Below are 17,712 nucleotides of genomic sequence, written 5' to 3'. Positions count from 1 at the left end.
AAGTCATAGACAGCCTGCAAAACAAGAGTTATGGCTCTTAATTTAGGAAGCAACAGGCCTCAGACATAACAGCTCTTTGCAAATTAGAAGCAGAAGAACATTACATAAAAATGCAATGCAAATTAAATACAAGAATAAATTAGTCTCACTTCTATATGGTTTTCCCTATATTCTCCCTTGTTCTAAAAGGACCAAAGTAAAAAATCAAAAGCTAGAAAGACATTTTAAAGGTTTTCTTGCAGACACCAATACAATTAGAGAGAATACTAGTAAAATTTAGATCAGCTGAAATATTATCAATCACTTCCTTCTGCATAATAATCACCGACAGTCCTCACAATAAGTTTATTACACTTTAATACAGATGATTTAGCCTAGCCTCTGCTGTTACCAATGTCATTTTCATTGCTGGAAAAACATACTACAGAAACAAACCACCATAACATATTCCTGATAGACTGAGCTATGTCTAAGTATAAACCTGACATAGTTCTAGAATTACAACTCAAACATTTAGAAAACACTGCATTACAGCAGGTCCAAATCTAATGGAGTGATCACCCTGTAGGTAAATTATACTGATTTTCAACTAAAAGAAACAAAGCCCTAGGCAACTAGGAATCATACCAAAGGTAACACAGGCTCATAACACAGATTTTCCAACAACTTAGTCAAGATGCAATACCAAGACAGCATTGATATGTTAGGAAATCCTCTCATACCTATAATAATAGAACTTCACACTGGAAAAACAAGGATTTAATTTATTAAAGAATAAGATTAGGGTAGTACTCACACTCAGACAAGGTTAGTGGCACTGGACTTCCTCAAACACTGCCTCTGAGGCTTACACAGACCTCAGCTAAAAGAAGCCCAGGAGCTACACTTCCAATTCAGACTGCCAAGACAAAGGGCTGCGGTGTGCCCCTAAGTGAGAGCTTTCAGGATTGCCAGCACCTGATTCAAACCACAGGTGTAGCCAATGCTCAGTGCAGCTCTCCCAGGCAAGGCACACCAAGTGAAACCAATATAGAAAGGTGGTAATACACAAATATTACATGGCTGATCCAAGGTTCTCCTCAATTACACAGCCTTGAGGAATAGTGAATTCACCTTCTACAACAGAACCTATACGTAACTTACATGTTTTCATTACTGTTTATACAAATTGCTTGTGCATTAATATTTCTTGTGGTGTTTTATTTCCTGAGTCTGGCCCTTATTTTTCAGCTCATGAGTTATAACAATTTTGGTAAATAAAATAAAATAAAATGGCACTATGTCCCAATTAGGAAATTGATGGCACTTTGATACAAGAACCCTCAAATCATAAGGCTGTTCATATTACCCAATCTATCACTTCATGGATGCATACCCACATGGTCAGCAGATCATACAAGGTACCCCTCTTAGGTCCCTAAATACTTTCCTGTGGTCAATAGAAATATCCTTTCCCAATCCTCAAGATCAAGTACACATTTTTGTATTTGCCATGTCCCATTACTGGTAGATAGACAAGTTGAATCCATATTCCAGACTGAAACAGTTCATTGTCACTAGTAGTTCAAAGTTGCAGCAAAAAAATAAAATTTCTCTCTTTATACACACAGAGAAAAAAAAACCAAAACAAAATGTCTTTCAAGGTATAGAGGTGATCCTAGAGGCCTAAAAGTTTGAAAACATCTCTTACCATAGTTTGCTTCCAGACTTAGCAATCTGCTTTGTTACTCTTCCCTGCAGGCCAATGTCTGAATTTTTGATAGACTATGGATCTATTCTTCCAATAGTCACAACCTCTGCTTCAAAATCTAGCAGAGATTCCTGTCTGTTCCTTATTTCACATGCTGAAAAAAGACACTGCAGGCAGCCTGTGAAGTATCTAACAAACACCCCAGCCTGAATATCCCATTCCCTGCGGTAACAAAAGGAGACCTCACAGTCCCCAAAAGGAGTAAGTATGGGTGCTAAGGATGACCTGCAAGAAAACAGATTTTAGAGCTCAGACCCTAGAAACTAAAATGCAGAGGGATTTTTTCAAAAAAATGGGATAGATTGCTTGTTTATGGCTTAAATTATATGCTGTTGGGTTTTTGGTCTCTGCAAAATTCCAATTTTCTCTCAGACATTGGTTAAATTCCTATAGTAACAAGAGACTCAGAGCAAACTGTCCCCTGGGTCTACCCCCTCTAAGATATGAGTCTACATAGTGCTGAACTATCATAGCACCAATCTTTATGCAGTGCTATTTTCCTATTCCAAGCCACAGCGTGATCTATAAACACACTGCAGTAAGGAACAAATATGTAGCCTTTCCCACCTCAAAGTAAGCTGCTGGGAAAGGCAATTATTCCCTGTGATTGACCAGCTTCCTGCATATGGATGTGTGGGTTTTCATTTATTACCTACTTGGTTACTGGCAAAAGGCTGCAAAGGTTCTTCTAATGGGATTTTTTTTCTGTGAACAGAATTAAAATAACAGAGATAATTTAAATCACAAACAATGGCACTTCCCAGTCTTCCTCTCTCTGTAAGACAACATCAAATACAGCTAAAAGTTCCAGAAAAATTGTTTGTGATGGATTTCAACCTTTTTGTCCTGTCTACTCCTTTCTAAATAATATGTGCAAAGGGCAGAAGTCCATGCAATCAAGGCAGAGTAAGGCTTTAAGTGACATGACTTTAATATTCATTAGGTTTTAACTTCTTAGCGTCTATTTATGAAATCTTCTATTACATCAGGAGAACAGACTTAAAAGAAAGTCAAATAAACTGAAATTTACAATTTTTACCCCAGTAGAAACACTTTGGAGCTATATTTAGAATCTATCCTGACAGCTGGGTTGAAGTGACCTGCCAATCCCTACACAGTATCAGAAAATAACTGCATCCAGAGCTTATGGAGGACAATTGTACAGAGAATAAATTTGTTGCAGAAGTAAAAACCACATACTAAAGCTTCAGTCTGAAAAGCATTTTTCACCACAAGACATTGCACAGGCCCCTGCTACATCCAAATGAAAATAGGATTTTCCTCAAATCAGAATTATCAAAAGTTCTTAAATAGTTCTAAGTCCAAATGGAAATGGGGTTTTCCTCAAATCAGAATTATCAAAAGTTCTTCATTGGCTCAAAGACTACTACACAGGGAATTATATTATATTATATTAAGGTGTGAATAAGTTTCCTGCAGGAGAGAAGGAAAAAGGCCACTCCAGTGTTCTTTCTATCTCCGAAACATGTACAAGATTACCTCTGGTCAGTTCTTGTCAATTGGAAAGGAATTTTACCTTGGTCACTCTTTCTTGTACAAGGGGAGGATATTTCCCAAGAAAAGGAATGTGACAAATTAATTTTAAAAAGGTATATGGTACAAGTAACTATACATCAATGTCTGATGAAAGGATCTCTCAACTGGTTCTTCTTATACAGCACTTCCAGGTAATTTGTTAAAAATACAAACATACCAGAAAATCACTGCTACGAAACACTGTTTATAAGACATTTTCTTAAATTATTTAATTGTTTGAATTATCTTGTGCATGATTCAGAACCATTCAGCACCTCATACTGGATCTTGGGAAGACAACAGGTTGCAAAGGTTCCAGGATACTTCCAAGTGCCTGTGTGCACCACTGTCCTCTGCTGGAAGCGATCAGCCTGAGTGTGTGTGTGACTGACACTCAGTGTGTGACTGACTGACCCTCACAGTGTGTGTGACACTCAGTGTGTGACTGACAGTGTGTGACTGACCCTCACTGAGTGTGACTGACACTGAGTGTGTGACTGACATTCACAGTGTGTGACTGACAATCAGTGTGTGTGACTGACAATCAGTCTGTGTGACTGACCCTCACTGACTGTGACTGACCCTCACTGACTGTGACTGGCACTCAGTGTGTGACTGACACTCAGTGTGTAACTGCCCAGCCTCTGGTGGGAGTCACTGCCACAGTGCACAGATGACATTAGCAACTACAGTTCACATTCATTCCCGTTTAAGCTCCACACACCTGCAGTTTGGGATGCAATACATTAATTCTGTTATCTGTGCTACGTATACATGAGAGATGTTTGCAGATGCCCTGGACAAGGCCCTTTATTTCCACAGAGCACCCCCAGGCCCAGCCGGGACTGAACCTTGCAGCGCTACTGACAGTTCAGCTCCCGAGCTCAACGCGTGGCACTGCAGCATTTGATGCCCACGGCCTGCAAAGGGCCGCCGACAAAGCAGCAGCGTGTTTTGTAAAAGCATGCACCCAGAAGAAAACCACATTCAAAGCACTTTGAGGATCTGAGCCCTATAACGCGCTTTAAACAGAGGCCACGGCTCGCTCCAGCAATCCCGGGATAAGCGACGGACGCGCGGGCCCAGCTCCCGCCGGCGGAGCGGGGCGGCGCCAGGCCAGCGGCCTGACGGGAGCTGTAGTCCGCCCGCAGAGCCCGCGCTCCGCGCAGCTATGTCGGACTGCGTTTCCCAGGGGGCGCTGCGGGCGCCGGGCCGCCGCTGGCGGGGCAATGGCGGCCCTGGTGGCCGTGGCCGCGCGGGGGTGCGGCGGGTTCTGGCGCCGGGTGCGGCAGAGCGGCGCGGGGCAGTCGGGGCCCGGGCCCGGCCCTTTCCCCCGCGGGCAGAGGGCTGTCGCCTGTAACGCGAGAGGCGGGGCGGTGCCGGCGGGGAAGAGCGGGTACGCTGCCGGGACGGCGCGGGGAGAGGGGCCCGTGGAGCTGCTTTTGCCCTAGAGCCCGGTCCGGGGCTCCGGGCTTGGCAGCGGCGGTGACAGCGGCGGGGCCCGGTGTAAATCCGGGCGTGTGAGCGGTGTGAGGCCTGGGTGCGGGCAGCGCACGTTTGTCCCGCGTTCCCCGACTCGCGGCCGGTTGGGGATTGCCGCGGGCGGGGCCGTGACCCTCGGGCACGCCGGGCTGCCATGAGAGCCGCAGCTCGGGCTGCCCGAGCGCTCCGTGTGCCGGGAAACCATGGCGAGCGCTGCTCCGGCTTTCCTGAGCGCGTTTCCAGGGTTATTCCAGCCCGAAAGAGGCTTTTCCTTCCAGAGGAGTACTGTGAGATACGGGCGGTGTGCCTGAAGCAGAGCACTTTGTTTCTGCTGCAGCTGAGAGTCACGGGCTGAACAAGTTCTCTGGTTCTCTGGTGTCCCACGGGGGTGTGCACAGCTGATCGCTTCCAGAAAGTTGTGCAGACAGTGAGTGTGCTGCTGATTCTTTAGACACGGATAAGCATAATCCGTGAACAAACGCGGCAAGAAGCTGCAGGTGCCTCACCAGTGCTGTTAGTAGGATTGAAGAACTGACTGGTGCACGTACCTTTATCTCTGAGTGTAAGCCAACACACTGATTAGGCAAAACCTGGTGTAATTTTTAATGTCATGATATAACAGAAAGGCATTTCTGAAGAATACAGGAAACAATGGAATAAATTTGCCTCCAAAATGTAAAAGAAAGCCCACATTATTTCTCAAACCTCGAAGCATTTGTATAATCAGCTGAAAATACTGAAGAATAATACTATTTCAATGAAAGAAAATGTATTAGCTCCTTTAAACATCTGAACCTTAATCTTTCATGATAATATTCTTCCTAAAGCATCAATAGAAGTGGCATCTGTATCACTAGTTTGGTGTTTGTAGGGATGTCCTCAGCTGGTGGAGGGCAGATGGAGAACTAAAATCTTGGCAATGTAGAATGTTCACCTCTGGAAGGAACGCTGTACTTGATATATTTGTTTGATGTTTTTCCATAGCTTGCTTGTCTCCTATAGCTATCTGGGTACTCATACTGCTGAAGTGTTCTGCCACAGAAATGTGATTTCATCAGTGAAATATTATTTGTGCCACTTCACTTGTACAAGGCCAGATAATTACTTACAGAAACTGTCAAGCAATTCATACTGTAAAGGTGACCTTTTTCTCTTGTCCATATAAAGGTTATGGATGTGAGAATTGCAATTACTTTTTAGATGATATGGAGAAGCTTTATTCTGCAGAATACATTCAGAGAACAGTAGCTCTCTAGTTGAAATGATGATTTCTCTATTACCAGATTACTAATGTTTATGCTAATATTGTACTAACGCTGCTCTGGAGAGCCACCTTTCCCAGCATGCAAGTGTCTATCTGACAGAGAATACATAATTTATTATGCCACCTGTCTGTTGGAGATTTATCAAACTACCTGAGAAGTAATTCATATTTATGATGATTTGGGGATTTTCACAAGGCACCAAATTAGAGTTCATCCAGCATGCAAGTGCGCCTCATTAATTTCTCTGAGATTTCTCACGTAAGGAAAAGTTAAAAGTTTTAAACCATTACATCTTTTATGATACTCTTTTTTGCATATAATGAACACTGCCATATATTCCCCATAGCCTCTGTTCTCCAGTATCATAGCACAGCTTTTCCTATTACTGTGTAGATGTATTTGAAACATTGTTTACAATTTTTTTACTATTACAGTTTAATTTTTTTCCATAAATTAAGCGTTCCTGATTCTTCTGTTTCTAAGTTTCCACGGTTTTTAACATCATGTGTATTTAAATTGTTTCTCTCTTCTCCTCTTCCTTTTCAGCCTTGCTCCGTGGGTACCAGTTGTGGGTCTGGAAATTCACGCACAGATCAGTTCCAACTCAAAACTCTTCTCTGGTTCCCAAGTCCAGTTTGCAGCACCTCCCAACTCCTTGGTGTCTTTCTTTGACGCCTCTTTACCAGGAACTTTACCAGTAAGTTAAGCTGCAATTTCATTTATGTCAGGATTCATGTCAGACGACTTTGTGTTTGCTTCAAGTATTTTATTCTTTCCAGGATTTGACTAAAGTCATATATATGACTACTTTTCCTTACTTTTCTGATTTCTGTTTGTTTCATAACATGAGATGCCTAGAATTGTTTCTTTTTCAATTTCCTCACTCCCTAGTTATTGCCTCAGACACTTTATATCCCCTCAAAGGAGAAAAATCAGGAGTGTCTCTTCAGCATAGTCAATGGGTTGTGGTATTTCTTTGAGGCCAGAGTGGGTGTGTTTGCTTAGTATGCCACACAGGAAATTCCTTAAATATGAGAGATGCCTAAAGCCCAGTGAGAGAAGAACATCTTAGATTTCTGAGTGGCCATTTGATGTTGTTTTGCCATATGTTTGTTTATGTAGCTGTCATTTGCCATTTGGAATGTCTCACTGAGGAGTTACTTTGCTTCCTGAGTATAAAGTCTCCAATTTAGGAAAGTGTCAACCATTCCTATTTCCAGAGCAAAGTAATTATTTAAAAAAAAAGGAATGTCTGTGAGACATTAGGGATTAATAGGTCAGAATAACTAGCTAGCACATAGCAATAAGGTTTATTAGTGAAAACTTAATAAGTGTTTGAATTCACAGCTTAATTATAACTGTGATGGCTATGACAGTACTGCTGTGGAATTCTCTGAGTATCTAACAAGTTTAATTTAAAAATAAAAGTTAAAAAATTATAACATAAGCTCTTACAATACAGTGAAAATAAATATTTAATAGACTTAGCATTGCCACATACAACAGCTCTGCAGAGACTAAGATGGGGTCTAATTATATAAAGTAGAAACATTTTACTGACTATATTCATTAAAGTGCAGATTTGAATTCCAGTTATAGAAATGTATTTTTAAATCTAGTTGAAATTTTTCATCACCATGAAACAGCCTCAGATAACCTAAAATTGAGAACTAATTTGTGGCTGGATTTCTAGGGTCTTAAAATATGTCATGATCCTTAAAAGGAGAAATTATGTTGTTATTATTTTATTTTTATTTCTGCATTTGCAAAGGTATTGAAAATTAAGGAAGTGAAGTTTAGATGCTGATAAAATTGGGACTTTCCTCTGGTTGTAGTGGCAATTCAGAGCTGAGTTTCAGATCTGACTGTATGGAGTTAATGCAATAATTTGGTTTTAGAAGAGTCTAGCTAGACTTAAAGACAGAAAATTAGTTCCTTTCATTGGGGGCAGGGCTAGGTTAGTCAGAAAATCCAAAAGAGTTCAAGATTCTGGTTTTGGACCTTTTTATTTAACCTTCTGTTAATGCACAGAAATTCTCTTAGATTGTCTAATGCTTATCTTCAGTCAAGTAGAAAAGCTGTTCTTGAGTGAACAAAATGAATATTTATGAGGAGGTTAATTTTTCTCTATGTTACTGTTTATTAAGGGTTCAATGTATGTGTGTGTGTCTTTTTTCTTTATTAATGAGGCTTTAAAATGAGGCTTGATATGACCTTTATAAGAAGACCCCAGTACACGTGGGCTTTGGTAGGGAAAATAGCTGCACCTGAGAAGAAAAAATCCAGAGAGGTTAGGTTAATTTTAAGGTAGCGATGCTATGTTAGGTTCTACTAGCTGCTTTTATCTATACAAAGAGAAGAAAGATTTTTTTCTTACTGTAGTACTGGTGGAAACAGAGTTGAAAGTGGATGTTACAAAATACATGTTCCTGCACATTAGAATGTGGTGCAAAATCCAGTCAGGAGTCGTAGCTCCATTTTCCCATTGTACCTGCTGCTGCTGAGTCCAGCATTTGCTCTGGAATCAGATGCACTCGTTTTCTCTGTGTAAATTTGTACATGGCAATAGTATCTGTAACAATATATATAATAGATAAAGGTACGTGCACCAGTCAGTTCTTCAATAGTATCTGCTGTATTCTGCAGCAGAATTGAATTTTGGTCAATTTTGAAAGATGGAAGGTCATTTTTGAAAATTCAGAATATTTGTAGAATAAAAACAAACCAACAAAAGCCATTTTAATAAATGTTAGGTTATTGACTAATAAGACTACTTAGAACATAGATATTTGGCCTTTCATTTGGACTGCATTTTGTTGAAGAATGAAAAAAAAAGCAAAGTTTTTATACAGTAGTTGACCTGAGTCTAGAATGGAGTGACTGTTGTTTTAACCTGACAACTCTAGGGACAGTTTTCAGTGTCACAAGGATTTGAATTTACTGTGTGACAACGAGATGGCTGTGATTGAGAGCTGTCCTAGCATTTGCATCTTCACAGTGGGACCAGCAGTGATGGTGCTGAGGGGAGCTTTTCAGGGTTCTGTGCATTTCTGGGTCACAGTAAGGGTTGGTATGAGCTTTTGCTGTGCTCTACACGGGACACAGGAGACGTGAAACTACAAGAATGTGTTTAGCCCTCCTCCTGCTTTCCTTTTTATATTTGCTTCCTGTAAGGTTAATACAGCTTATTTTATCCTTCTGCTGCAGCCAGGCCTTGGGAGGGTCATCACAGTGGAAGTGGCATGGCCATTTCACTGTGTTGTTCTCATAAAGTGCCTCTGAGAGACAGCTACAGGCATGAGGAGCTATGCAGGTGCCCTCCTATTTGGCATGAGACAGAAAAAAAATGATTATAGAATCATAGAGTCATGGGTTTGAGTGTCAGGGACCTTACAGCTCATCTGGTTCCAGCCCCCTGCAATGGGCAGGGACCCCTTCCATTAGACCAGGCTGCCCAGAGCTCCATCCAGCCTGGCCTTGAATACTTGCAGGGATGGGGCAGCCTGTGCCTGTCCCTCAACACCACAGTAAGGAATTTCTTTGTAACATCTAACCTAAACCTGCCCTGTGTCAATTTAAAACCATGTCCTGTGATCACAAGCCCTTGTAAAATATCCTTCTGGCTCTCTTGTAGGCCCTTTTTAGGTACTTGGAAGTGCTGTAAGGTCTCTCTGGAGTTTTCTCAATGCTGAACAACCCCAACTCTCTCAGCCTGTCATCATAGGAGGGGTGTTCCAGCCCTCTGGTCATCTTCATGGCCCTCCTCAGACCCTCTCCAGTAGGTGCATGCACCTCTTCTGTTGGGGATCCCAGAGCAGGATGCAGCACTCCAGGTGGGAACTCACAACAGTGAGTAGAGGGGCAGCATCCTCCTTGCCCTGCTGCCCACCCTGCTTTGGATGCAGCCCAGAGCATGGTTTGCTTTCTGGACTACAGGTGTGCTTTGCTGGCTCATGCTGAGCATTTCCTCAACCTGGGAAAGTCCCTGGGGCTGCTGTCAGTCCATTCTCTGCCCAGCCTGTATTGGTGCTTGGGATTGCCTGATCCAGATGCAGGATCTTGCACTTGACTGTGTTGAACTTCATGAGGTTTGCACAGCCCCACTTCTCAAGCCTGCCCAGATCTCTCTGGATGGCATCCCTGCCCTGCAGCTTGTTGGCCACACCACAGAGCTTGTTGTCATCTGTGAACTGCTGAGAATGCACCTGATCCCCCTGTCCCTGTCACTGACAAAGACATTGAACAGCTCTGGTCCCACTGAGACCACCTAACACCACTTGTCACTGGTCCCCACTTGGACATTGAACTGATGACCACAGCTCTTTTAGTGCCACCACACAGCCAATTCCTTGTCCACTGACAGTTTGGGACTACATTTGACACCATACATTTAATTTCATTTCATTTAATGAAATTTGCCAAAGCCTGGGTTTTTTACCTTGGGAATGGACATGGCAATGCTCTTGGCTTGGTATCTTCAGAAGACCCATTCTATACATGGCAGCAGATAGTGCATTACACCTGCAAACTGGACTAAAATTCTTCTGAGGATCCATAAAGGTGGTTGCCCTCCCAATCTGATTTAGGCTCTGAAAATTCTGAGGTTTTAGAAAGGTTTTTAAAGCTAGAACTGGGCTCACAGAAAAAGAATCCATGATTATCTATTTTTGTGATGGAGGTGTCTGACTAAAAGTTAATTATAGCTCAGCCACAGAAATCGGATAGTAGATCTAGCAGCTAAAGGCTGAAACCTTTTTGTCAGTACTTCGTCTTTGTTACACATTTTGGGTTTGTCTCTGGCATGACTGAAGTGAAACTATGATCCTATTGTAGGCAATCCTTTGTAGGTAAGTATATAAGGAAATAATCTAGGATTTACATATCCAAAGTTTAAATTAATAAGATTTGAATTAATATTAGCCCTACAGTCCTAAATATTTTGATTTTTTTTTTATGTCTTCTCATGCATTTGAATTTCATTCTCCTCTTAGTGTGAACAGCATCTGTTTTATCTTTTTATTTTTACAAGAGACTTTTCAGAAACACTTGGGGCAAGCAGATCACTCCTTCTCAAGGAAGAGAGCAGTGCTAGAGCCGCGCTCAGCCCTTGTTCCCTCTGGCAGTGAGCTCTGGCAGCCTCAGCTCCAAGCCCGGGCTCAGCGCCCCGGCAGTTCCAGCGCAGCGCTGCAGAGCCCCCGGGAGCGCCTGGATCCAGCTGTTGCCTTGCCGTGCTGGCTGCTGAGGGGCTGCCCAGGCGTGTGACAGGGCTAATACCCAGTTTGGCATTGCAGAGGGTGCTTCCGTCTGTTCTTGGCAGTGGCAGGTACCCAGTGTTTCCCCAGGTGTTTTGGGTTTACCAGACTTAAATAACATCTAGAATTCATCAGAGTATACAGGACTTATCTGATGCATTTGCGTTCAAAGGCTCTGAGAGGTTTGTGTGAGATTTTGGTGGATCTGTCTGTGAGCTATTCATACTGGAACAGAAACAGCATTTGAGACCAGAGTTTATACTTTACAGCTTGAAACTAGATTTTTTTTTTTGTATCCTGTGCCTGTTAAATCTGATGATTGCAACAGCTGCTTTACCAACTTGTGATTTCAGTTTTGTTTTGACATTCCTGCTGGCATGCAATGTGAATTTACTCCCTTCTTGTACTACTTTGTTTTGAAAAAAAGCCTACTTCTTAGCTTGACTTTTGATAACTACAGTGTTAATTGTGTGCACTTTTCATGGGGAATTAACAATCTCTCTGATCTTTGTATGATTGTTTTTTTAGCTTCCATTACATACATCTTCTTTTCTTTGAAACTATATGATGGCTAGGTTTTTGTATCCATGAGCTCTCCTCTAAAAATAAATTAGTGGCAATGCCTGATGGAAAAAGTGAGTTCATGCTTGTTTTAAGCCATTTACCTATGTCTAGGTTCATTTAAACTCTTCATTACTTATTTCACTAAAACTGTAGTAATTGCACTTAGGAGAAAAAAGAGGACTTTAATAGAATTTGATGGTACCTTTCTGTTGCAGCCCTTTCTTTCCTGATAATATTTGGGTTTGTAACATGCATTGTATGGTCAGTGCTTGGGAGTCTCTTGCTCACACAGTCCCAGCTTGCTGGGCTTGCAGTCCAGAAAGCTTCTATAAAGAAAATACCAAATAATTTAGAAAAAGTACTAGAGGAGTGAATTAGGCTTTTAAACCATTGCTCTCTGAGGATGCTTTTGTGGTTCATAGACCCTTAAATGTCCAAGTTCATGCTGAATTAAAGTCTGCCTACCAAGTTTCAAACTATTAATCAGTTCAAAGCTGTTGTACTGGTCAGAAGAAGCCTTTGAAAGATGATTAGCTGCTGGCTTCAGGTGACTCAGGGTTATGGTGCAGGTTGTTTCTCATTCTGTTTCTTTGTGCTCCATAAGATCATTCTCAGCCTCTGGGTTACCTCTGGTACCAAACTCCTTCACTGGGGTCTGAGAAATGTTGTATTTCCTCCATTACTACAGCTGCTTAGCTCAACTTTATATCATACTTGGGGCATTTTTTTCTGGAGACTCTCTGCTCTTGTGTATTGAAGTATTTTGTGACATTTGTTGCTCCTCTCTCAAGCTTTGAAGATGTCTCTTGTAACATTTTCTCTCACTTTTTGCTGTGTCTCATATATTTGTGAGTATTTCTGGCCCTCATTCTGGGTGTTTTAATCTTTCTGTCAAAGCTAACAATTCAGGTTGGGCTGTCTCCTTAGCACCTCAGTAAGTGTTGAACTTTCTGTTTGTTCTTGTTGGCTTTACTGTTCATCCTTAACAGGTCCCTGTGGCTGATGCAAATTTGCCTGTTAGAATAGCATTGAGTTGATACAACATCTTGTTATCACCTATTTCAGTAGATCCTTTAGTGCATCAATGATGTTGCCTGTATTTTCTCTTACCTCCTTTTCTGTAGTTTCTTTTTAATCTCTTTACCTTTTGTTCTACTTAGGTTTTTTTCTACTTCTGAGTGGGGGAGCAGGAGTTGGCAGTATCTTGTTTCCTTTCTTTCACACAGTCCTATTACTGCAGTTATTCTGCCATCTTGGACACTTCTGAACAGCACAACTGCATGCTGTGTCAGTGTGCCCCTTTCTCAATTCATTTGGAAATTGCTGCTGAGATGCACATAAGCTTTTTGCAGTAGCTTTTCTCAGTGGGTGGGAATTTCTTTAAGCTGGACCTGAGAGGGGATTTGTTGTTGCAAATTTCTATTACCTCTGTTATCAGTCACTATAGGTGTTCTGGCATCCTTAATTTTTTTATTTGATTTCATTTCCTCACAGTATGTAGACAGTCTGGTTCCAGGGGCTCCATCTGAGGAAATCCAAGGTGGTATGTTGTATATATGTGTATGTTGTATATATGTGTATATTGGCAGTGCTCTCTTAAGCAAAAATTTCATGGTTCTACCAATTTCTTAGCATTTTAACTTTGCAAACTGACCTCTTGCTATTTCATTCTTCTTCTTAACAATTGTCTCGTTGAAGAGTTTTTCATTAAAATGTGTTTAGGGAAGCATTGTCTGACAGTAATGACAGATAATTGTAGACTGAGTCTTTGTTATCTTATGGTTAGCTGTCTGGTGAGTAATATTGCATAACTGTCAGGTTTTTGTATTTTGTTGGAAACTTATCTTGGCGCAATTAGGCTGTAATCAATTCCTGGGGTAAAATTTATTTATTTGTGTTCTCTCTGATTATCAGTCACCTTGCCACCTTAAATATGACTGTATTTGATTTTGAGAGGATTATGTAAACTTCTGCAAGTGATTTCTATTAGTTGCATATGCAGATTTTGCCAGAAGGATATTGTTTTCTATTTTTCAAGAAATGCTTGTTTTACTGCCAAGTTCAGCCAGATTTTACTCCAAAAATTTTTGAGGGTTTTTACTCCAAAAACCCCTGTAGAGGATTGTTATGACTATATTAGCAAGCATATGAAGAAATTATTGACTTAGTCTCCCCACTTATCTCAGCTTTTTTTGGGCTGCTGCTCTTCAGATACTTGTGACACTTTATACTCATTTTGGGATGTTTGATGAAATAAGGAGAAGATGGGAGTCACAGGAGAGAGAGTTTTGGGGTCACTGCTTAAGTAAAACAACTAGGGATATTATTTAAAGGAAATTAGTCTCTGTTGGTTCTGCAATTGCAGAACAAGTTTGTTAAAAGCAAATAATTTCTGTTTCCTCTCTTACAATTTCTCTCAAATAATTTCTTAATAGTTCTTTGCAAGACTTGTTGCATTCTGTCACCTATTGTTTTCCCAAATTAGTACAATCTTTTATCTATGTGTAAAAGACCACTTCTGGTTTACTCCTAATTTGTATATTGTGCTCACTTAAGGGATCTGGGTCAGCCTGCAGGGAAAGATGGCTGAGAACAAATAAGCATGTTTTGGGAAATATCTGTTGGGGAAAAAAGGAATGAGGGAGTCGGGGCAAAGGGCTGAGAGTTTAGTGTGTGTTTGGTGTGGGCTCTCAGAAACACAGAAATTGCAAGGAGCAGAGGGCAGATAGCCAAGACTTTGAAACAATAGAAAATGACAGTAAATGGGGATCAAAGGTCTGAATTTGTTACAACTCAGAAAACCACAGAGCTGGCTCTCACCAAGCCTACGAGCAAAGGAACATCTGCAAGGAAAAACAGGGTAGGAGTTGGTTTACAGACTATTTTGTCCTAAATGCTCTGAGTGTCTTCATTTAAGAAATTAAACAATCTATGTCCATAGCTACTGCAGGAACTACACAATCTATGTTGTGTTGAAGAAGGCAGATGATATTCATATTCAAAAGCCTTTTTTTTTTGGGAACTCAGTGTAGGAAGAAAGGTCTGAGATGGTTCTCCTTAAACATCTTGTTGCCTTTGGATTTGATCGTAGCCTGTAACTTAAGTTTTAGCCATCGCACTGGGCAATGTCTCCTACCTCCAGTGGCAGTGAGATGTTATCGCTGGATCTTCCTGCATGAAATGTGCCCTGAATCACATAGTGTTAGCAGTGACTTAAATTCCAGCTGGCATTAGAGAGGGAGCATCCTTATGACAGGTCGAAAAATGCCATGTGGGAGATGCAGAAGACTAATGTCAACAAGGAGAGCATGGATGTTAGAGAGGTCCTGGACTTCTTTATGGGAACACCACATAAGTACAGCTTTGAGTTTCATGAGCCACTGTATCACCATTGCATTGTCCTGTCTTCTCTGTGGGTTCTCTTGCTTGGAACTGATCTTGTATGGTAGAATTTTATTTGTTTTTAGATGCTGCTGATGGGATCAAAAATATGATCTGGATTGGTTGTTTCCCAGAAAACTAATTTATTCTGTTGAGACCATTGAGCACTTTGCCCACACGGTGGTCTGAATGGATTTTTCCTTCTGTGTTTTCTTCTGTCATTATTGAAATGTCTTTGTACCTGGTGTAACATTCCTTGTTTCTTGCTCCCAGGGGTCAGCATTTCTCCCTACTGCTGCTGCATTTTTCTGGTCATCACTGACACTGGAAGATGCTTTCTCCATCCTAAGCCTTGTGACAAAAGCTCTTCAGCTTTGAGCAAGTGTGCCCTCCTGTTCTGTTGAGTACACCTGAAGCAGTATGTTTGGGAGCTGGCTGCTTGTTGATGGCAGAGCTGCCTAGTTTTTTATATATGACTGGAATCATTGTATGCTGCATCACCACAAACCAGCTTTGCCACTAGACAAGGTTAGCAATAATATATTTTGTCTAGCAATGTATGGATTTGGTGCCAGACTGTGGAAAGGTAAATTTGCAAAGTGCATGAGGTATGTTTAATGCCCCTCATAGCCTTTGCTGTTGCAGCTTCTGAGTTGCCATTTTGTTCTCTTTAGCTGGAATCTCTTTTGATAATGCTAAGATCTCAATTTAAAATGTCTGGTGCTTCTTCTCCTTCTGTCTTGCCCCTTTCCTTAGAGATAAGAACATAATGCTCATACTGGGGCAGCAAACATGCTGTGAAGTAGATCCTGGAGTAAGTGCAGAGGACACTAAACTGAAGTTTTTAAAATTTTCCCTGAAAATTGAGACCTCAGGTTTTGGAATGTGGGTTCTTTGAACACCTAAGAAATTACAGGGCTTAAGTTGTCTTGTCTTTTAAATTTTACTGCATCCTTCAAAGGATGGAGTCTGATTGTAACCCATTGAAATAAATTTGGGAAATGGTCAGCTCTTGAATTACTGTATCTCCATTCTGTACATGCATAGCTCCAGTTGGTCCCTGCTCTGTGTGTGGGAGGATGCCAAGGCAGAATGCTGCAGAGCAGTAAGTACTCATCTACAGTGTCAGACTGAACAGCCTCAATTACACTGGGACTAAGTACATACTAGGGTATTCTATTTTGAAGTTTAACTCATGATTGCACTTCAAAGAACCATATATTGCAGCAATTTGGTACTTTTAACACAGCTAGAATAGTAAGACTGGGTATATCCATTAGTAGAAGCAAATAAAAATCAGAGTGAGATGAAATAGGAGTACTTGAAAATGTGATTAGATATATCTGTTGAGGTTTCTAAAGATTAGTGTCTGGTCTACAGAGAGCTGGCTGAGTACATTGTACTACTTCCTTCTTTCAGATATTATTTTGAATGAAAAGGAGCTAAAATTAAATATTTCTTAGATCAACAGTCCTGTAGTTAATCTGATTAATGCTGATTTTTTCATGATTGTAAGTAGGACTGAAGGTCTTAAGATAGCCAGTGAATATTAAATCTACTTTATTAAAATGTGTGACCTAGAATCAAAAACTTCACAAATTTTTGGGGAATTATTTTGATTTTATCGTTTTTAGTACAAGGAATATTTTCTTCTGTAAGACAGAATTCCTGGGTGCAAATGTTATTGCAGAGGTGATTGGCTTTTTTTAAGAGGTAGCAAAAATAAACTTTTTCCAGGAGAGTTTTTTAGATATTTCTTTTTTCCCCAATTATCCTATACAATACTCATTAGCAAAACAAGAAGCTGCATACATCCCCTCATTAAAATCTAAACATGGTAATTTACTAAATATAGAAATATATATATTTATGTAAAAGGATGCCAACTTTCTTTAATATATTAATATAAGGACTAAACCTGATGTTAAAGAAAAAGCTATTAGCAAATTGTTTTTGGTGGGCATTTGTGCCATCAAAGGTATTGTGTATAGTTTTGAATAGCTATTGAATATTGTATTTAAAACCAAGGTCTTGACCAAACTGAACTTGCAAATAAAGATAAATTCTTAAAAGGTGTGTTTCCACTTGTGGTCTAGATGTAAAGAATAGACAAGTAGCAGAAACAGATCTTGGTTGGACTGTTCTTTCATTCCTTTAGTGTTCAGTTACCATGGTGCTGTAGCAGGAGACCAGAGCTACAGGGGAAATGGTGCTGGTGTTGTGATGCCATTGTTTAGGTTTTTCACGAGTTTCCAATACAAACAATTTACATTTCCTTTTGTAATAGCTCTGTAGGATTTTTTTCAAATACTAGGAGGGATGCTTCCCATGTAGAAGAATATATTGAAGAAGTCTTTATAGACTATTGTGTTTTGTCCATAGCTACTGCAGGAACTACACAGCTTGCTTTCAAGGCCAGCAGTTTGCTAACACAGCAGACAGGCAGCTTGTCAGTTCAAGCCAGTAATTTAAATCTTTGGTG

The 17,712-nt window shown here is 40.7% G+C and overlaps 1 protein-coding gene across 4 annotated transcripts in view; it reads left to right on the top strand.

The window, feature by feature from the left end:
• The first annotated feature begins 4,347 nt into the window (after positions 1 to 4,347).
• GATB (glutamyl-tRNA amidotransferase subunit B) overlaps positions 4,348 to 17,712 on the top strand; it is a 42,241-nt gene continuing 28,876 nt past the window's right edge. For 2 of the 4 annotated variants that reach the window (XM_074541142.1, XM_074541143.1), the window contains exons 1-2: positions 4,470 to 4,682; positions 6,580 to 6,730. In XM_074541142.1, coding sequence (XP_074397243.1) covers positions 4,516 to 4,682; positions 6,580 to 6,730 — 318 coding nt within the window. In that variant the 5' untranslated portion in view covers positions 4,470 to 4,515. Of the gene's footprint in view, positions 4,683 to 6,579; positions 6,731 to 15,503; positions 15,759 to 17,712 lie in introns of those variants that run through there. The other 2 variants (XM_074541145.1, XM_074541144.1) reach the window with 2 other exon arrangements.

Source organism: Zonotrichia albicollis, chromosome 5 (genome assembly GCF_047830755.1).
Source record: "Zonotrichia albicollis isolate bZonAlb1 chromosome 5, bZonAlb1.hap1, whole genome shotgun sequence".
In the NCBI taxonomy this organism is placed as follows: Eukaryota; Metazoa; Chordata; class Aves; order Passeriformes; family Passerellidae; genus Zonotrichia; species Zonotrichia albicollis.
Note: the sequence above shows the minus strand (reverse complement) of the source record. Positions and strands in the feature narration are given on the sequence as shown.